The sequence below is a fragment of the Rattus norvegicus genome, chromosome 7 (assembly GCF_021556685.1).
Source record: "Rattus norvegicus strain SHRSP/BbbUtx chromosome 7, alternate assembly SHRSP_T2T, whole genome shotgun sequence".
NCBI lineage: Eukaryota > Metazoa > Chordata > Mammalia > Rodentia > Muridae > Rattus > Rattus norvegicus.
In genome coordinates, this window is record NC_141540.1 from 128,400,070 (window position 1) to 128,422,719 (window position 22,650).

Here is a 22,650-nt window from a genome sequence, read left to right on the forward strand (position 1 = left end):
CCTGCTTTCTTACACAACCCAGGACCACCTGTCCAGGACTGACCACCCAAAATGGACTGAACATTCCTACATCAATCATTAATCAAGCAAATGTCCCCCACAGCCCAGAAGGATGGAGGCATTTTCTTAATTCATGTTCCGTCTTCCCAGGTGATTCCAGCTCATATCACATTGACAAAAATCTAACCAGCACCAAGAGCAAGAGAAGTGAATGAGTGGCCAGTATAAAACAGGAAACAGGAGGCAAAATCCCTCCTGTTTGCAGAGAGCATGACCCTCTGTGTGGAAGGTTCTGGTGACTCCACTAGGAAACTTTTGGTCCTGATAACACTTTTCAGCCAAATAAAACCAACACGCAAAGTTCAGTGGTCGTTCTATATACCAATAACAAATATGCTGAGGGAAAAATCAGGAAAATACTCACTTTTACAATAGCTTGAAAAATTCGTTGTAATAAAACTCATCAAGGAAGTGGATTCATGCTGCAATAATAACATCATGACACTAAAGAAGAACATTTAAGACACTAGAAGGTGGAGAGGCTTCCCAAGCTCCATCATGGATAAGTAAATGATCCATGTTTGTTTGTCTTTTTAATTTATCATGTATGTGACCACATGACCATAATAAATCCACAGATATAGTGTGGCCCCCATTAAAATTCCAATGGCGATTGTCCCAAGAAATAGAGAAAAAAAAATTCTACAATTCATACAGAGGCACAGACCATGACAGCTCAAGCCATCCTAAACAGAAAGAAAGAACCATCCAAGGGATATCCCAAGACCTGACCTCAAGTATACTACAGAACCATAGAGGCAGAGCAGAATGTAGACTGAGATAGAACAGAGGGCCGGGGAATAAACCCACCCAGCAGCAGAACCTGATTTTAAACAAAAAGTACCAAGAGTTTACATTAGAAAAAAGACAACCTTTTTCCAACAGAGGTCACTGGACAAACAGCTAGATATTTGCATGTGGAAGAAAGAAACTAAAGATTTTGATCACAGTGGTGTGCAGTTGGGTAGGATGGGATTTTTTTGTATGTAGACCAGACCTCTGAATGGGAACCTGTAGAACCAGGGCCCGTGTGGCTGTCACCCAAGTAGAAGGGAACAAAGAAGCAGTTGTCACGTTGGGGATGCAGAAAGGAGACCACAGTAGACCCAAAGTAGTTCCATCACCATGTCCACCACAGAACTTGTGATCACCATGAAACATTGCTCCTGACTTAATCTGCAATGGTAACTGGACTTAGGGTCACAGCCTGTGTCCAGCAAGCCAGTCTCTGCTGCCTAAACTCAATAGGCCAATTTAAACATTCCAATTAATTGTGAAAAGCAGAGGAGGGAGAAAAAAAGATTGATTTATTCAATGTGACTACATTGATGTGAAGACTGCCTCAGATCCAGCCTCGGGGTCCTGAAGTGAGGTTAAGGTTTAAGGGGGCAGTGTTATACATATCTAAGCAGTGTTGGACAATGTGCGGTCCCACTCAACCTTGACCCATCATTGTCTCTTCTGTCTTGTCTTGTCTTGTCTTGTCTTGTCTTGTCTTGTCTTGTCTATAAGGTGGCCTGACAAGTTATAAATCTCAGGTGTGGGGAAGTGTCCCCTCTATCTGTCTCAGGCTTTAATTTTCTCTTTTCCCAGCATGAGATTATTGGGGCAGAATTCTGGATTTTTGGAGACCAGTGTTTAAATAGTGGGACAGCCAAAGTGAGAGCAGCAAACATCTCTAGAATATCTTCAACCCTGCAGGCTGGTTCAAATAGCAGGAAGGCGTTCTTTCAAACCCTGGACCTGGGTTCAATGATATATCATTAAACTCAGGGCCAGGGGATGAGGGGACACAGCTGCTCACACTGTTATGTGACATTCTTGTTTTAGGCCAAAGCAGTGGTACAACACTGACAGTAGATGGAGCTGGAAGACACAGGTCAAGTTGTCCTACATTATGAGCCTCCCAACAGAAGACCAGCGGCAAGTGACATTACGGACTTCTGGCTTCAGGGCACAACAGAGGAGGGTGGGAGTTTAAGAGACTTGAGCTGATTGTAGCCATGATCAGCAGCTGGCTCAGAAGAGACCACACAACACAGGCTGGCCAGGGAACCAATGAAGAAAGGACTCAGGGGATCCCAAGAGAATGTCCACTCAGAACTTGTGACAACAGGTCTGTGCATATGTGATGCAACCAAGGCCCCCAGGCAAAGTGTACTTCCATGGCTAGAATGTCCAGTGGCAACTGTCCTAACTTGAGCTGTGGAGGAGAGGCAGAGACAGAGCACTGTCAGCGTGAGACTGAGACTATAGCCACCAGCCTCAAGAGGACCTGGGCAGGGGTTGGGGGTTTAGCTCAGTGGTAGAGCGCTTGCCTAGCAAGCACAAGGCCCTGGGTTCGGTCCCCAGCTCCGGAAAAAAGAAAAGAAAAAAAAAAAGAGGACCTGGGCAATTGTCTGCAGTTGGAGCCAGCCCTGTCCAGCTGCCATCAAACTCCAGCCCCAAAACTGAGCTTTGGAGCTGCTGTTGTTTGAGTCATCCATGTATAACCATCATGCTGTGCCCATAGTATATGCAGCCATCATGCAGACCCAGGCAAGTGCAGAAACAGAAAGGCTCCATGTGGAGTGGCCAGCAGGGATAGCCCTCGGGGTCGGTGCAAGGCAGCTTGTGAACTATGTCCCAGCCAGTCCATGCTCCGGGACAACCCCACTCACCCCTGAGCAGCCTGGCCTAGTGAATCCTGTTCTGTGATTCTGGCACCTGGGACAAGGAGGAGACAGCCAAGAGCTTCAGTTTCTGGAAAGGGTTGCCACAGCCAACCATGCCCTAACAGGCAGAAGGTTTTAGGTACAGGAAGGGAGAGCACACAGCAATAAGCATAGACAGCTTGGTCTCTCACCGTGAAGAATCTTCATGGTTCTGGGAGCATGGAAGGGGTTTAAAGATGAACGAGAACAGACACCAGCTAGGATGTATGTGTAGGGGGAGGGGATCCTGTCCCTACACCACAAATGGGGTACTGCTAAGACCTTCCTCATTGTTTCTTTCTAGAAAGAGCAGAGGCTGTTGCTACGGAACGGTGGTGGGAGAGCAGCCCCCAGAACACATCTAGGAAGAGTGAATTTTTGATAATTCAACAATATGTTTCTCTTCCAAGGAGATGTCACCAAATAACAAATGTGTCCAGTCGCAGCTGTTGGTTTTCCCATGTTTGCAGACGGCGCCCCCCCCCCATCCTATCATATCTAACAATTACCTTCCATAATGTGCTGCAGACACAGACCACAGATCCCATCCCAGCTCAATACAACAGCGGTGGGAGAGGGAGGGCTGAGCATCCCCAAAACCCACGCCAAGATTGCCAAGCTATGGAGGCAGGCAGGGTGGGGCAGCCTTAGCCTCTGATGAGTACGTACGTGAGCTGATCTTACGTACACTGTCAAGCGATACTGATAGGAACACTCTGAGATTTCCGGGTGCAGTTTTCCCCATGCGTTTGGTAAGTATATGGAGACACAAAGGACCGACTGCCCCTATGAGTTTGCCGGGCCAATGGAATGCAGCTGCCTCCGTCGTCCTGTGGTCTCCCTGAAGTGCCGCCTACCATGGCCCATGACTTAGGCCACTCGGCAACTGGACCTCACTCTATGAGTACAAATCCTGGGGGTGGGAGGGGGTGTTGTCCATGTTGGACGGATCCTGTGCTCTGGAATTGTGGTGTCTTAGTGCCAGGACACCTCATCAGGGTGGCCGGGCTGGATTGTTACTGGCGATGTCAGAGTCACAGCTTGAGACCTGGCAGCTTGAGACCCAACACATAAGGCCTAGCATCCATCCATCCATCCATCCTAATACAACAGAGACCAACAATGTTTAAAACAACACACACACACACACACACACACACACACACACACACACACACACACACCACACACACACACACACGAAAGCAGATTTATTCATTCGGCATGGACCTACTAGGAGGAAGAACCAGAGGTCCGATGATTCCTATGTCTGTAGGGTACATTTAGGTGTAGAGAGCAGGAGGTACATTTCTACCAAACCATCTTGGTCAAGGTGTGCTGACTCCCATTGTTAGCCCATCACTCTCCCAGCTCAAGTCTCTACTGAAGCAAGGTGATCTTCTAAGGTGGTCAGAATTGTGTGGGTGCTCTTCCTGAGAGACAAGCTTTTCCTGTGACCGGCACCAACCTTCCACCTGTCCCTTCTGTCCCTTCTGTCCCTGCAGATGTCTTAACTCTCTAGGGTCTGATTGCTGAAGGGTGGGAGAGAGATGTCCTCTCTCCAGCCAGAGCTGCTAAAGGGTCAGGGGTGAAGTGCCTGCCCCCTGTGCCAGTGTGGGACTCGTGCTAAGTATGCCAGTTTGTGCCAGGCACCCTTAGGAAACTGAAAGGACCTAGGCCAGCTCTGGCCAACACAGGCTGGAGAGTATACAGAGGTTCCTCTGGGTTCCCAGCAGAGGGCAGCCTCCCCTGGGACACAGGCAGACTGGTGCTTCTGGGGCTTAATCCCCAGCCATCCAGGTCTGCAATCTTGGTTCAGAAAATGTTTACCTTGCCCATCATGGGCAAGAGGAAGTGTATGTGGCAAGGGATGTGACTCTGGATGGCTTCAGTATGAGGCTGACAGCTCTCTGTCTTTGCTCCTCAGGTCTCCTGACAATCGCAGCCCCTGCGGTGCCCCCTGGGAGTGGCTGTGGCTCCCCGGAGATTCTACACCTCAGCCACAGTCCTCCATCCTGTGTGGACATCGCTTGACCTCCCCCATCCACCCACTGTTTCCCAGAGGCCTAACAAAGACATCCCAATTCCTCGGAGCTCTGAGCTTAAGTCTGTCCAGCTGAACCCAGGAGGCCGGGACTCAGACACACATGTCAAGGGTGGTGCCAGGAATCAGCAATACCTGGTGTGTAGAGCCCGGCTACATTCATCCTCACTAGCCGCTTGCTCCCTGGAGTTGGAGGACCAGAACAAGGAGACTGCGGCCCGGCCAGCTGAGCCACGACGCAAGGTCCGGGGACTGTCAGGTGCAGAAGCCACCACCTCCTCTGTCCCAGACTGTCTGAATCGCTTTTATTTTCTTATACTTTCAGTATACTCAATAGACCAAAGAGCAAATCTATTTTAACGTGGACACATCCCTGCTGCCAAGAGTTCCCCCCGGGTTTGATTGTGGGGCGGGGGAGGGCACAGTGGCAGACATGCTGGTGGCCCAGGCACCATGGAGAGGGCATCCAAGGCCAAGACCCCCGCCCCACGAACAGTGCAGCGTGCCCTAGGAGGATGGCTTTGCCCAGAAGGACACCACCGTGGTGCACCTGCAGGACCCAGCAGGGGCGTGGCCGGCAACAGCCCCCAGCGGACAGCAAGGGCCCCGGACACAGACCCTTTGCCCCTGTGCTTAGACCAACTCTATCGTACTAAAATCACTTTCTGTTTTAACCAGTTAGACATGCCTCTTCCACAGCTCCATTTTTGATAGTTGGATAATCCACCATTTGCCAAGAGCATGCTGGGTCTCCCGTGACTGCTATCTCATCTGATGCACCATTTAGCTCCAGAAAGCAAATTAAAGAAAACTGAAGTAACCCTGTTTGAAAGAGATCATTAAATGTATTTTGCAAAAGCCTAAAGTTATATATTTAACAGTTTTTATATGTTGTATATTTGTAGAAAATCCTATTTAACATTTGACAGCAGGTCTGACCATCCTGAGAGTTGTGACCAGGCCCCCTGGAAGCCTGGAGACTCTGGAGTGGCCATGGAGGACCTCAGAGCAGACACGGAGGGGCAGAGCTGTGGGTGAAGTGCAGAGGAACCCACCCATTCTAGGAAGCTCTGACTCTCTTTGCTCTGGTTTGGTCTGATAGCTCACACCCCCCTGTGAGTCTATGTGTTGGTAAACATTGCGTATACAATATTTTGGTCACGGATTTTGGTCCCTCTCTCTCTCTTAACCCCCTTTGCCATCCATAGATCTTGAGTCCATGTACGGCCAACTTGCCCTTCCCAGATGAATGGCCCCCCTTCATTCTCAGAGGTCCTTGTTCTCCACATTGGGAGGCTGAGACAGCAGGGTTGGAGGGGAGACGGGGCTGGGGAGCAGAATCGCTGTCCTTGATTGTCCTATGCTGTGGGGCCAGAGGCCATCAGATAAGGGACAGACACAGTCCCCATTCATATTCCTGAGTTCTGCTAAAAGTATACTACCTACACGTCCAATTAACATGACTATCATGCTAGTAATATACTACTAAAGAAAAACATTTTTTTAAAGAAATGTATTTAACTCCAGTATAGAGATGCCGTTCAAGCAACCATAGGCTAAAAGGTAGGAAAGAAAGCTCATTTCTGTGAGACCCATTCCAGCATCCATGTGTCCTCCCTTCACTCATGCAGACGGATGAGCATCCTGGGCAGGGAGACGAAGCTGACATGGGGGTGGGGGGATTCTCATCAGAGGAGGTAGTCAGGAAAGGCCACTGTCCCGCAGTGTCAGGCTCCAGTGGCCTGTGTTGCAGGGGTCAGCAAGGTAGGTTTCATTTCACCACTGAACCTCAACGCCTGGACCTCCACCTCCCCTTGGCTGTTTCTTTTGAAAGCATAGAGACCTTCGAGGGTAGAGACCGGGAGACTTAAGATGTTACAGCATATTTCCCCCCACCCCCTTGTTTTACAGTATCCGATTTTGTGTTGATTCAGCTAAATTATGAAAATAAAGAAAAAAAAGTCCTTTGATAATCATGGCTTTTGTTGCCTGGCCGTGGTGTCCTTGGAGATGGGAATAGTTTGTGTGGCTGGTGGGGACAGTAGGTGGGCACCGTGCACTGGGTCCTTCCTGGTCACAACACCTGAGGCTGACACCATCTGCAGCTCCTCCTCATGGCGTCATCTAGGAATTGAGCGCCAAGGATTTCTTGGGCTTGCACCAGTGGGCTCTGAAGCCACCCCTGGGTGTTCCCAGGGTTTCTATACCGTATCATAGTAATGCTAAGGTGTGCTCAGCACCCCCAGGATGGGTCCCTGCCCCTCCCCCAGAGGCAAGAGCAGGGCTCTCTGCTTATTAAAGACATAATCTTTGGCTTTGCTTCACCCCTATCGGCCAGAGACAAATAGGGAAGATGGATTGTCATATTTATCTGCCTGTCTCCCCAGTTCTTGTGGGCTATAATGGTCAGAACACAGAAGGAGAGTCCTGCTCAAGGGTCCAGCCACCCCCAAAGGACAGAAATCACAGCAGCCTTAGGAGAGGAGGTCTAGAGTCACCATGCAATGCTATTATATGCTAGTTCCTCTTTTACTAGTACTAACCACGGGTAGGTGTGGCTGTTGAGTAGGTGACATTTGATAGTCTGTACTTTGTTCCAAAGAGACCCCATTTAGCTTCCAAGCCACAGAGGCAGGTAGAAAAGACCAGTCTGTCTTTAAGGGATTGTGCCTTGCCTGAGGCACAAGGCAGCTTGCATCAGCCTCAAGAATCATCCCTCTCCCTTCTCAGGTGAGGTCTGTGTAGCCATGCCGAAAAGTGTTAGCCTAGTGTCCATACCCTCAGGCTCCCTCACAAAAGTATACTGTGGTAAGCTGCCCTGGAGTATGACAGAGCATCATGGTCGGGATGGGACATTGGGACCAAGACCAGGGTCCTCTCCCTAAACCTCTAGTCACATGTTGTATGGCATCATTTCTAGGGAGATATCTGCTCACCCCAGGTAGGGAACTAGCAATAGACGAAAGTAATATCGCCAAAGTCCTACTTTGTGTATCAATGAGCTGATTGGGGTTCCAGAAGACAGGTGAGGGGTTACTGACCATCGTATAGTGAACACAAAGGCAATCGCTTTACCAAAAAAACACCCAATGTAGGTGACATCTCACAAAAGAAGCTCGTGAACACAGGTGTCCCTTGAAGGTAGGGGATAGCAGAGATAAAACATCCCAAGGCGACAACCACTGTAACCCAGAGAGAGCCTTGCCCCTCTTTCCCTGCATTGCCTGAGTCTTCCCTGCCTCTTGCTAGACACCCTCACATCCAAAGAAAAACCACGTGGAGACACTGTCCCAAGCTACCCCTCAACCCGAGAGGTGGGTAGGCATACAGGACTTGATCCTCTTAAAATTGTCCCTAGCATGGAGAGACCCAACATCTTGGGGACCTAGGACTGCACTCAATGGGAAGAGATAGGCTTCTGAACTTCACTTGACAGGTTCATCCATAGGTTCTTCCCTCCTACCTGTCTGAGCTGACGGAGGCTATCCCCCAGCAGGGTCAGCCATGGGGTAAGCAGTACCTGAGAAAAGGGAGGGAAAAGTAGACTGGGCTTAAAGTGGAGTGGTAATGGACCATCTTGCAGGGATGAAGGACCAGGTTAGGGGGGCATCTGTGCGCCCCAGGAAAACCAGTACCTCGGGATCTCAAGACAGTGGCTTAACATTGCCCTAACACATATCTAGCCATCCCCATTTGCTCAGCTCCTGTCCCTATTTGCTCAACCAGATGAGCCTGCGTAACAGTCAGCTCCCCAGCAACATATGTATTGAAAGAGACATAGGATCTGGTTCCTTATCACTTCTGGCCAGATACCTGCCATGGAGACAGAACATTGTGCCAGACCCAACCACCTAGTGATCCCCTCTCTGTTTGGCATTGCTGTCAGCACTCCTTCAAACCTAGGGCAACTATCATGGCGTTCTGTCCTGAGGGTTCCTGTGCACTGGCTTCATGCAGTAAGGGCTGATCTCACTGCATTGCCCCACACGCCTTCATCCAGAAGTGAACACCACTAGGGACATGCTGCATCCTAAACATATTTCATTTCTTTGTTTGTGCCTGCAGTCATAGAATTACTCTGAAATAATAACTACATTTGTTTTCTGCTTTTAAGAATATCATTCGTTCATTTCTTCCACCAATGCTTCAGGGAGGGAATCTGTCTCTGTTACTGGCTGTGGGTAGCCATTGGCCCAGTGGTGCTGCGGCAGCCTTCGGTGGCTCAGCTGAAGTTCCTGACTTCCTTCCTGAAGCTTTTCTCTGAGAAGACTCTCTTCTGGGACAAAAGCAGTCAGAAGATCTAATCTCTGTCTTGGGCACAGCCCTTCTTCAAAAACAAGGCCAGTGACCGTAAGGAAGAACATGGCCCTGAGCTTCAGAAGTGAGTAGTAAAGAAAAGCATTTTTGGATCCCCGTTAATCAAGACAAGAAAGGAAGTGTTTGCTCAAGACCCTGGTGCCAGGTGCCAAGACCAGAGACACAGGCCGAGAATCTCAGCTAAACTCCACTCACATCATATGGTACAGCCTTTAATGAAGAAAATATGTGGGGCATTTGAACAGCATGTGAATTGCAGATTCCTGTAGAAGGCAAGAGAAGATTATAGAGTACAAAGAGTACATGGGATCTACATGCACAGAGTACAAAGCTTGGTAAGAGATGTGGGTACCCAAGTTGTACAGGGCTCTGTTTGCTGTCAGTGGCAATGGGTGTGTTCATGTAATAGTCACACTAAGACTGTAATAGTCACACTAAGAGCCCCTTGCTGTAAAGTACATGTGTGGACAGAACATCTAACAAGGCACAGGGAAGCTACTATAAGCCAAGATAAAGGAGGTAACCAGAGCAGAGAGCAGGACAGCCCCCCTGCACAGAATAGGTGTCCCCACCACTGCACCCAGCCAGTTATCAGTCTCTCATGAATCCCTTTCTGCCACCCACAATCCCAGTGCCCAACCCCCCACCCTCACTGTGGTTTAGATCTCACGTACTCTTGTAAACTTGAATTCATGCTTGGCCATTTGAAAGATGGTGTGCCCCAACCCCCCTCTTTCCTTTCCTCCACAGCTGCAGATACCTGGGTCCCTCCTCATCTTTCTCCCTTAAAAAGAGAGAAGGTTCCTACAAGGAGAGCTTAAAGTATTTGTCGTCACTGTGCAGACGGATTAGCCATCTAGAGCTGCTAATCACATTTTATGTGTGTGTTGGAAAACAGAATTGCTGCAGAAAGATATAAATACGATGATGGTGTGTGAGGTCCCCAGAAAAGTTCTATACGAAACATCATGGGGAATCCTGCTCTGTGCCTTAAGATCTTCTTGGTTCTAGGCTTCATGGGAGGGAGGTCAACTGTCCACCACGAGGCTTGGGTGAAGAAGGGTTTCTCCTATGTTCAATGTGGGTTAGTGAGCTTATTTTCAGCCTGTATTTTCTGGAAGGTTCCAGAGAGCATGTGTCATGAGGCAACTAAACATTAGTTGTGGGTCAGTGTAGCATGGTCACACCAATCTGCACACTAGTAGCATGCAACTAATCAGGCCCACGAGAAGAAAAGGCACACCCACAGACCCAACTTTATGCACTCTCTGAAAGAGGCTCTGGCTGGTTGGACTGTTAGAGTCAAGTGCGTCAGTCCACACTTCCCTGTGCAGCCAACACTGACAGTCTCAAGACTTCTGGCTAAGTCGATGGCTATGAGTTTGCTGCTGCTGTGAGGTAAGAACATCTGGCTGTGAACATCTGCCCATTCATGATGCCTTCAAACAGACCACCCTGGGGACCCCAACTGCGCAATGCTATGAGAGAAGGATGGAACAGAAAACCTCCCACTCCCAGACCCAGTCAGCCCAGGTCATGAGATACCAGCCAAATCCATGTTCAATCTGCTGACCCAGGGGATGGCTGTGTATATGGTACTGACATTCTATGCTCAGAGAGCAACAGCCTACCTTGAAAGTTCTGATTGGGAGAAAAATCAACACCTCCCAACTTAAAATTCTATATCTGGTAAAGATAGAACTTTAAATGACTGTGAACCAGAGATATTTATAGATGAAGAGACTGTACTACCCCCAGATGCTCACCTCAAGAATCCAAAAGGATGGGGGCACTAAAGGCATCCCTTCACCCCAGAGTTCTGGAGCCTGAGGAATGGAGAAGTATCAGCTGACCATGAAGACATAGAGGGAAGATGAAGAGGCCAGGGATGATTCTTCCTGCGAGCAATGATTAGAGAGTCCAAGCACAGTTACGCGTGAAAGACTCTTGGAAGGAACAAAAGCAGAAATTGAGCAGAAGGGCTCTGAAGGGAGGCCTTTGTGTCTGCTGAGGACCACAGCTTTGCAGCTGAGTGCCTGAGGCAGTTCCTTAGAACCCCACCTACAGGGAAAGCCACAGCCCTGCCAGCAGATGCGGCAACAGCTCCGAGCAACAGAACATCTGGAAAATCCAGGAGGACATGTGTAAGCTCAGAACACAAACTGGCTGAGAACTGCAAGCTGAGAGACACTTTACCCACATCCCTTGCTGGTTTCTAATGGCATGCATGCAGAGGAAGGCAGAAAGAGCACCAGAAACGATTGGTTATACTCGCAAGAGTCCCGTGTCCCTAGCCGAGCTTACTCTCCCACCTATGCAGTCCTCATGTTGAAGGAGGAAGCTTCTGTCCTGAGGAAGGAAGCAGCAGCTGAAAAGGTGACCTCAGAAGCAAGCATCCAGAGGGTGAGTGAGCCTCAGATTTAAGTGTGAACACTGATAAAAATACACTTAGTAAAGCCAAAGATATTTCAGAGCACCCATGGCATATGACTTATAATGGTGAGCTTCTGCCAGCATCTATTAGACATGCAAGGACACAAGAAACTAGAGAGCTGGGTAGATGGCTCAATTGGCCACGCGCCTGCCACAGAAGCATGAGGACCCAAGTTTAGACACTGGTACCCATGTGAAAAAGCTAGGTGAAGCAACACATGCTTGTGATCCTAGTGGTGAGCAGGCAGAGGCAGGAGAATACCTGAGACTTCCTGACCAGCCATTCTAGCCAAATCAGTGAGGAAATCAGTCTCAAAAACCAAGGTGGAAGGCAACTGAGAAGATGCCCAGCATCAACTTCTGACCTCTGTGTGCACACACCCATGTGCAATTACAAAAACATGGAGGCACCTATTAAAAAGGAAAAGGAAAATGTCTGACTATTAGAAAAGGAAGCAAGCATAGAAAGTAACCAGAGATACCCTTGTGTTGGCCTTGTGTTGGTTTCTGAGTTGTGGCTGTAGATTTTGACATGTATAGATATATAATAAATAAGTCCAAATGGTTAAGGGAGAAGGCAGTGTTGAGTGAATTGGTGGAATTTCACAAAGGGGGAATGTGTATATATATATATATATATATATATATATATATATATATATATATATATATGAATGAGATCGTTGTTCTAGAAGCAAAAAATACAATATCAGAAAAGAAATGGAAATAATTACCAGATGGCTCAACAGCAGATTGAAGGGAACAGAAAGGGGACCAGTGAACCTTCGACAGATCAATAAAAATGGCTTCATCTGAGAATCTGATAGAAAAATGATTGAAGAAAACTTTGAAAGTTTCAGAGACCTTTGGGCCCACACCAAGAAGTCCAACCTATAATCAGAACTCCAGAAAATGTGGTGTGGGAGAAAAAAAAAGATTTAAAGAAATCACAGCTCAAATCTTTCAGCCTTAGGCAAGAGAGTAATAAACAGATCTATCTGTTCTGAGCCACTCCCAAAGAAGGGAGAGAAAAAAAAAATCAGAAAACCAAGCCAGGTAAGAGAATCAGCTTTGAAGATGGTGATAAAGATAAATTCTTGAAAATAGCAAGAAAAAAATGACAGGTTTCACAGATGGGCAATGGTGAGATTAATGGTCGCACATCCAAAGTGCAGGAGGCCAGAGACACTGAGACTTAGTGAGGGTGTTGACAGAGAAAAATACCTGCCAGCCAAAAAGTATATCCAGAAAAATTAATCTTCAAAAATAGAGATGAAATAAAGGCCTTTCCAGGCAAGCAAAGCTGATAAAATCATGGCCAGAGGGTTACTGCAAGAGTTGCTGAAATATTAAATATTCATGTATGTGTGCGTACAATCTCATAATTTATTTAGAATATTCATGACCATTTAAAATAAAGATCATATTATTATATTCTTTGGTTTAAAGCATATTGAAATTATATACATATATATATGCATACATACACACATATATATAGGTGATGAAAATATAACATATTGTATTAAATTTTTATGATTTTTTCAGAAAAATAACTTGATTTTAAACATAGACTGGGATGACATATTGTGATCTGTAGCATTAGAAAATAACTCTGAAAATTTTGTTTGACAACAGAATTGAAGTAACAAGCCTAAAATGTTTTATGACCAAAAAGGAAAAGACAGAGAAGACTAGGCAAGAGGAATGGCATGGCGCATGAAAGAAATGGATGTGTGCATATGTCCAAGTGACCAATAAACTAGTGCATCCAATATAAAGCACAGAAAGACTGAAAAAGCTATGTGCGGGCCTACACGCTTCACCTAAGGGGCGGAAATCTAATTAGAGGGGATATTAGTACGTGGGTGACATAAAAGATGAGGGGTAGATACAGGATTAAAGGCGTAGGTGGAAATTGGGGGCATTGGGGTGAGGGAAGGGTAGCAGATGGGTTAGTCATGACTAAGGATACATAGAGAGGCTGTATGGAAGTCTACTAATGTGTAAGCTAATTAAAATATTATATACACACATACATTGGGAAGAAAAGAGAGAATTTGGGAGGACGTGAGAGAATAATGCTGCTCCCAGAAAACACAAGTTATTAAATGAAAATATCAATGTCAGAAAGATGATATATCCCTATGATTCATTGGCTAGGAAGACCCCAGAGGCCCCCAAACCAACATAGGCTATTCCCATCACTCATGGTTGCCCACCACAACTAGATAGTAAGACCTCATTACTCCAGACACTACTGTCTTGGATGCAGGGCATAGAAAATTGATCACTATAGTCTGAGAAACTCTCTCCCTAGTGGCTACCTTACATGGTGCCAGAGGGTGCTTTGCAGGCTGCTGGGGAGGAAAGACATCAACGTCTTACCCAGTACTAGACCTTGCATGCTATAGTACTGTCATACCATCAAGATGTGCGCACTCATGCATTAGTGGCATGATGGTTACGGGGACAACCAACAGCTTTCTGATTGACTATGAAGCCTGCTCCACAGGATAGATTTTGTGCTCAGTAATGTAAGTCTAGTCAAAAGTTTATGACTGGGGAGATCCTAAGCCATAAGGAGTTGTAGGGAGAGCAGGCTGTTACTAGTTCACTAAACGATCATGCTGTCAAAGTGCATTCTAAACATTTACATTTGTACCCACTGGTCTGTGCTGCTATGGACAGAGGAGATCTTTTTCCGGTGGGTAGTAACTAAAGTGGAGATTTCTAACTGGTCACAGGGCTGAGGATAGATGACTCTAAGTACCCAGCTGTGTATGGGTCAGCTGTCTCCACTTCTTCTTAGCCAAGACACAGGGAGCCTTGCAGAAGAAAGCGGGGCAGAAAGAATCTAATTGTGGGAAGAACGTAAAGATGAGCACAAAGTGTTGCCTTCGGGATATGACATGAATGTTGACTCATGAACACACAGCAGCTGTCATTACCTGCAAAATCCTTCACAGGATCAAGCCAGGCGTGGTGCGGACAGGGGAGAGGCTCTCAATAGAGGAATAATGTCAGCTGACTGCTGGTGAAAATGGAAGGAGGGTCAGTCTGCTTTGGGGACATATCCTTGGTAATTTGTTCATGCCCTAGTGATGACCACACACCCATATACATTATAAATACTTCATATTAATGACATATAATGTATAACTAAAGATATTATTATTATAAAAAATAAAAAGAACATGAAGCTGGGGGTGGAGATGGGGAAACACTGTGGGAAGGTGGAGGGGATGATGGTGGAGGATCAACTCATATTAATTACATAAATATATGAAGCTTTCATAGTATAAAAACTATTATAAAAATTAAAATGTTTTAAAATGAATTGTAACAAAGCACATACAATTTTTAAAAGAGAAAAAGAAGTGTATGTTTTGTATAGTAAAGACAAACGCAATTTATTAAAATCTATGCATAAAATTGAAAAAAGGGAAGAAAAGATATTTCACAAAATTGAAAATGAAAGCAACTAGGGACGACTATTTCTGTATCAGAAAAGCAGACTTCAAAACAAAAACTATTAAACAGGACAAAGGTCACCACGCAATGATGAAGGAATCCACTGGGTGAGAAGATCTAACAGCTGTGGAGGCACCCAAGGCAGAAGCATCAATCTTGTCAGAGCTAGAAGGATCAAACAGCTCTAACGTGGCAAGAGTGGGATCTCCTGCCCCCCACTCTGATCAGTGGATAGATTCTGAGATAAAAATTTAACCAAAAACTATCAAAGCTAAATTGACTGTATATCAATGGACATAGCATGTGTGTCTGAGGCTTTGTAGCCAATGACCACAAGTGCATTCTTTTCAGGAGTATGTGGAACAGACCCTCCATGATGAACCAGATATTAAGTCGTGGAACAAGCCTCAAACATTCAAGAAAATAAAAACCATTATCATTTATCATTTCTGACTACAATGGAGTAAAGATAAAACCAACAACATGAGACAGTTTGGGAATTACACAGGGGTTAGGCATACAGAAGTCATTGAATGAACTCTGGGTCATGGACTGAATCCTAGGGAAATTAAACAACTCCCAAAACGTGTGAAAATGGAGAGAGCATTCCAAAATGTATGGGACACAATCAAATCAGAACTCGGAAGAGGTGGATAGTAATGAACACCTGCCTCCAAACGCGGGAAGATTTCAAATAACCTCATCATTCACCACAAGGACCTAGACAAGTTAGAATAAACAGAACTCTGAATTAGTCAGGGGGAAGAAAGGAGGAGCAGAGCAGAAATAAATGGAAAGCAAAATTATCCACAAAATAACTGGAGGGAATTGGGGGGGGTGTAACATTTTGAGTTATGCTTACAAGGGGAGGGAGGAGGAAGGAAGAGAGAAGGGACGAGGAGGAGAAGAGAGAGGAGGAGGAGGAGGAGGAGAGAGGAGGAGAAGAGAGGAGAAGAGAGGAGGAGGAGGGGGAGGAGGAGGAGGAGGAATGGGGGGAGGAGGAGGGGGAGGGGGAGGAGGAGGAGGAGGAGGAGGAGGAGGAGGAGGAGGAGGAGGAGGTGGTGGAGGAGAGATGAAAACAAAACAGGAGATTGCTGACTGATGCCCCAGGAAAACCATCATCCTTAGGATGGGAAATGTTCTACCCAGGCTCACGTTGAAGGCTGGCTCCCCTAGCTGAAGACACTGTAGAGAGGTAAGTGAAACAATGTAACTATATTTTTTGGCTACTTTATTGGATTCTCTTTCTTACCACCCTTTTCCATCCTTATCCCTTTCAACTCCCAACACTAGGTAGGAGAGGAAGGTTAGAGGGGAAATGAATGCTATTGTTAGACTACACCCTGATGATTGGGGGCTTGAGTTTCTGGGGGTGAGTCCAATCTTTGTTGTCAGGATATCTCCAACCATCAAACAACAAACAGCAAACTACCCACAGCAAACCTACAAACTGCAATCCAGCAACAACAGGAACAGCCACAGTAAGGGCAGCAGTAGCAAGGGCAGAACAGGGCCAGCAGCAGCAAGGGCAGCATAGGGGCAGCGGCAGCCACCATCACCTCTCTCAGGACTCTGGCATCTTCATACCCTCTCAAGAGTTCCCAGAATTTCAAACGTAAACTAGCTTCAGCTGGAAAAACCACACACCCCTGCTAGAGCACGAGGCAAATCATAGTCAGCTGCTGTAGGCAATCTGCAGTCCTATATCCCACATCTGGAATTAAAGCAAAAACATATTTACATAGCATAGCTATTTATTTTTTGATATTTATTTATTTATTTATTTATAATATTTATATTTATATATAAGTACACCGCAGCTGTTGTAAGCCACCACGAGGTTGCTGGGATTTGAACTCAGGACCCCTGGAAGAGCAGTCAGTGCTTTTAATCACTATTTTTTAAAGAAACCAAAATTCTCACTACCAATCAGGGCATTAACTTCAACAGTGGGCTATCTCACCTGTGGGTTCATGGCAGATGGGATGGTCAGAAGTAGGGCCCTGTGGGAGGAAAGAGACCACTGTGGGTACATCTCTGAAGGCTTTGTCTGGACCCCAGCCCATTGCTTTCTCCCTTCTTCTGCTGTCTCTCCCTCCATGAGGTGAGCAGACTCCTGCTGAACATGTTTTCACCACCAAGACTTTCTGCTTCGCTTCAGACCCACAGATATAGGCACCATGGAATAAAACCCCTGATACCTTGAGCCAAAATAAACTTTCCACATTTGCCTCACAAATGTGAGACAAATGACATTTGACACAGTGGCAAAGGGGAACTAAAACAGATACAAAGTATCATCAGGCATTATGAACTTACAAACCAACAAGAAACACATAAGAAAGGGATAGAATTCTGTACACATATAACCTACAAAAACTGAGACATGGAGATACAAAAAAGCTAAATAATAACTAATAAAGTCAAAACAAAACAATAACTAATTCTCTCTCTCTCTTTCACACACACACACACACACACACACACACACACACACCAGAAAGCTTCATATCCAAAGTCTCTTAACTCTTTATTTTTTTATTTTTTTACTTTTTTGTAATCTGTTATTGCTCATCTTGGGTGGGTTGGTTGATGGATCCGTTGGTTGCTTGAGATAAAATGCTCACTCTGTCATTCAGATCTAGGATGAGCTGTGTACCCCAGACAGGTCTTAGCTTACAGTAATCCTCCGTGCTCCACCTTCCAGAATTCATCAAACTACCATACATGGACACCAAGATCTTTAAAGATTTTTCTGAATGAAAAAGTGGAAGTAGCAAAATATGTTGAAACCCATTCTATAATGTCAGCATTACCTTGATAGCCAAAGCAGAATCACCCAACAAAAGGAACACTATATACAGTCTCCCCGACATTCATGCATGTAAGCAGGCCAAGTGCGCGACACACCAGAAAGATCATGCACCATGATCCCACTAGATTTACCCTGGAGATGCAAGGATAGCTCAATATGTGCAAACCAATGAATGTGATCCCTCATACCAACAGACTGGATGATCCGGATCACATTATCATCTCAACACATATAAAAAGGGCGTTTGATAAAAGTCAATGTCCCTTCATGGTTTAAAAGCAACGGGACAACTTAGGTATAGAAGGATTATATCTTAATGATGAAAGATAGATGTGTCAAACAAATGGTCATCAACAACATACCTGGAACTGAAAGTATTCACCCAAAGCCAGACTTAAATGAGGCAGTCTATGACCAGTGCACTTACCCAACAGAGCAGTAAATTTAATCCAGGACAACTGGGCAAGTGGGATAAACAGAAGGCATGCAGAGAGAAATTATCCCTTGCTTGCAGATGCTAGGATTCCACATATAGGAAAACCTAAAGACTCCATTTAACTATGGTTAAAGATTGCATCTCGGCTGTTAGGGCTAAGATCGAGTATAAACTACTAACAGAGTTGACAAGTGAGTTCAGGAAAGCCAGGCATTGCAAATTCAGCATTCAAATATGACCAGCATATGTGATGAACTTACTGGGGGAAAAAATGAAACAAATCCCTTATAGTTTAACAGAAAAAAAATACCTAGAAATAAATTTAATTAAAGAAATGGGTGTTCTCTTCAATCAATGCTGGGTACCAAACATCAATTAAGGAAACCAAAGAAGGCCCATCAAAAGGAAGATGTGCCCTGTTCATGGTTGGGAAAAATTCATGTTAAAATGCTCAGACTACTCGAAGTGACTTAGAGAGTCTTTAAAACTACCATTGAAATAGCAATAACACTCTTCACGGAACTGTAAAAAGCAATCTTAAAATTCATATGGCAGTACAAAAGATTCCGAATAGCTAAGGCAATCTTGAACAAAATAATAGAGTACCAGCAAATGGCCCCTCACCCATGAGTATATGGGCAGCGCAAATGTGGGTTGGTGAGTTATTTGAAGAAAAGGACTTGGGAATGGGAGCGTTTGGATCTAGGAGGAGTTGGATGGGGAAAGGGGTAAATACAGTCAAAATGCATGGTAGGCATGTATGGAATTCTCAAAGAATCAATAAAAGCATTAAACTGAAAGACTATGAAGCTGTAGACATCAAGACATACTACAGAGCAGTCATCAAACAGCAGCAGACAGGCACAAAAGGAGACAAGCAGATCAATGACTGAATAGACGACCAAGAACGTTTAAACCCTTGTACCTACAGCCCACTGGTCCATTGCCAAAGTACCAAAGCACATATCGGAGCACATAACTTTTTAATTTTTATGTTTTATTTAGTTTTATTTTCCATGCATTTTTTTTCCTGCCTTATGCCTAGGTAGGACATACATGCAGTGCCCAGAGAGGCCAGAAGAGGGCGTTGGATCTCCTGGCACTAGAGTTACAGGTTAAAGTTAGGAAGAAAAGGGTTGCAAATGTTTCATCCAATAACCGATTAATATACAAACCTGTAAGAAATGTTTAAAGAGCTTCTGAACAGACATCTCTCTTTTTTTTTTTTTTTTTGGTTCTTTTTTTCGGAGCCAGGGCCTTGTGCTTCCTAGGTAAGCGCTCTACCACTGAGCTAAATCCCCAGCCCCCAGACATCTCTTAAAGTAAGGAGAATGAAGAAGCAAATAGGAAAGAGACTCGGAATTATCGGCCATGAAGAAATGCAAATCAGAGCCCATGGATTAATAGCCAGGATCCAAAAGACCCCAGGAGAAAAGGAAATGGATGTCAAATGTATGGAGAAGAGGAACATGAGTATACTGTTGGCAGATAAAAGCAAGAACAGAAAATGTAAGAGGCTAGGAAGGGCCAAGGAGGGGACACTGGAAGTTTGGGTTATGGGAACTGTGATGCTAGCGGCCAACTTGACACCCCTAGGTGTCAAGGAACCTCAAATAATGGATTCCCTCCCTCAGACTGGCCTGTCAGTATATCTATGGAGAATTTTCTTGATGCCTTATTGATGTGGGAGACCCCAGTCCACTGTGGGCAGTGTCAACCCTAGGCAGATGAACCAGGGCTATATTAAAAAGCAAACTGAGCAAGCTACAGAGAACAAGCCAACAGCTGTGTTCCTTCACGACCTCTGCTTCAGTTTCTGACCCGTTTTGGTTCCTGTCCTGGCTTCTCCCAAGGACAGGTTATAATCTGTAATACATCCCTTCCTTCCCAAACTACTGTGGCCAAGGTGTTTATCGCAGCAACAGAAAGCTAAATAGGAAAGAAGCCAAACAACAAAAAGAATATTGCGGCTTCCATAAGTGCAGTGGCTGAGTACAGTTCCCTGGCGCCGATTCTGTGTCTTCTCAGGAGCTCAAAGCCTCTACCAAAGAGAAGACAAGAGAACACTAGATGCCCTGACTTGATCTTTACAGGCAGCATACACGTGTTCTGGTATACATACCTTGTTAGCATGTATGACTGTGACACCTTACTACAGTAAAAGTCAAAGAAACAGGATCTGAAAAGCATTGCCCAGCACACCCTGTGTCTTGTGCCTAATACAGTGCTCATGGAAAAAAATAGGTAGGAGAACTGCACAGAAGAAAAGCACTGACCGTGTACAAATGATCAAAGAGAAACACAGAAGAGTGATGAAGCCAACCCCTGCTTTTGAATGTGGCTCTTTTGGGGTATAACCAATAGATAGTTAATAGCACATGTTTAATGCACAATATTGTGAATTAACATATATTCACATCCTAGAACCCTCCCTGTCCCAGTCTACCATAGCTGTCTCAATGGCGTCATACAGACTGGGCAGGTTAAGTGACAGATTCTCCATGTTCTGGGGGGCAAGAAGGTCCAAAAGAAGGTATTGGTGGAGTCTTTTCTATTGGGGGTGCTTTCCTATGTACAAGTAATAAACCCCCACATACACATCCCCACACAAAATAAAATCCATAAGTAAATGTGATAAATACATAAGAAATTGAGGCAAATGTATATACTTGTAATGTCAGGGGTAGTGCTTTGTACATAACACTTGGAGGAAAGACTTGAGGGCTGTTTAAACGTGTTCTCCTCTTATGAAACTTCTGTCCAGTTTCTCTATAAAATGCCCAAAGATATTAAAATGTACTGAGTGTGACATTGGCCATTTCTATGTACCTTCTATAGTTTTCCTTAATGCTTACAAATAACTTCACATTTAGGTTGTTCTTTAGAATTCTTCATGTTTTTACTCCTCCCTTGTTGAGTTATAAATCACCAAGTACCCATGAAAACGTCCTAATTTGGGGAATGTGTCTTACTGTGGTTTCCCAGTGTCTGTACCACACACCTCAAGTTCCCTTTACAGCTGGCAGACAGATTTATTTTATTACTACTCTTCTTCTAGAAAGCTTAACCCTTTTTATGAGATTTAGTTTTTTACTTACTTATATATGTGTGTGTGCACACATGTGTGCAAGTGCCTTATAAGCCCAGAAAAGTTCACCAGATCCCCTAGAACTGGAGTTGATGGCAGTTATCAGTGACCTGAGGTGGGTGTGAGGATTTGAACTCAGATCCTTTATAAGAGCTGCTAGCTCAGTCTGTCTCCCAGCTCCTCTACCACTGGAATTTTGGGCTGTCGTTGCTTGTTTTACCTTTGGACATTTCTCTGCGTTGTTCGGCTCTTGCATTTTTAAAACTATTTGAAGCATCCATTTTTATCCTCTGGCTTGGAACCCCGCATGCCTGCACTGTACTTTAGCTGCTGCTCTCTGAATCAGGGTGCACATGCGATGTCTCACTCTGCTTCGAGTGGACACTGTGCATCCCGTGAAATCTAAAAAAGTCCCTCTGCTTTCACCAGGGTATTCTAGTCTATCCTAACATGGACTTCTTCCAACGCTGAAAAGCCCCTAAGACAATGCAATCATGTTTGCCTTATCTTGTTAGATATATTTGTTTCAAAGGAGAACAGGCTTCTTCTATTTACCCAACTAGACATCTGTTCTGCCAGTCTTCACTGGTTCCTGGGGACCCTGAGTTCCCATCCAGCAGGGTCTCATCGTGGCCCAGAAGACACCCCTGAGCTCCTCCCTGCTTCTCTCCTGGAGGTCTCCTGGCAACAAAATGCTCCCGTTTTCTTTCTTCAGAAAACGAAGATGCCTTTGTTCCTGAAGGATTGCTAGATTTAGATGTTTTTGTTGTTTGTTTCATTTCTCATTCTTTCCTCTCTCTAAGCACTCTAAGGATGCTGGGGCCTATTTCCAGACTCTGCTCCCCTTGAGAGGAAGGTGTGCCTGCTGACTTTCTCTGTCCTGCTCTGACAGCCATTTGTCTCTTGTTAACCTCAGCAGCTTCTCTTTACCTTTCCTCACCCAAAATCTCATTTGGGATGACTATGCACACATATTTTTTAAAAAAAAGCCTTTCTGGAATTCTTGCATCTATAAATTCATGTACTTCACCAAACTTATGAATTGTGGCTCCTGAATATTAAAATCCCATCCTGTCCTGATTGCTCTTTTAACTTAAAAAATTTTATCTTTCTTAATTTCTGTGCATCTTGAGGATTTCTTCCTTTCACCCAGTCACTTACATTTCCTTTATTGTAGACCTAAATTTTATGCTTTTAGGAAAAAATTTGTTTTAAATCGTGTGTGTGTGTGTGTGTATGTGTGTGTGTGTGCGTCCGTGTGTGTGTGTGTTGTACGTGCGACGTTTGTTT

General features: G+C 45.1%; 1 protein-coding gene across 2 annotated transcripts in view; it reads left to right on the forward strand.

Annotated features, from left to right (window-relative positions):
* Positions 1-6,770, forward strand: part of Tafa5 (TAFA chemokine like family member 5) — a 220,519-nt gene extending 213,749 nt beyond the window's left edge. The window contains 1 exon segment of one of the 2 annotated variants that reach the window (NM_001191991.1): positions 4,681-6,106. In NM_001191991.1, coding sequence (NP_001178920.1) covers positions 4,681-4,689 — 9 coding nt within the window. In that variant the 3' untranslated portion in view covers positions 4,690-6,106. 2 annotated transcript variants of the gene reach the window in all.
* The last annotated feature ends 15,880 nt before the right edge of the window (positions 6,771-22,650 follow it).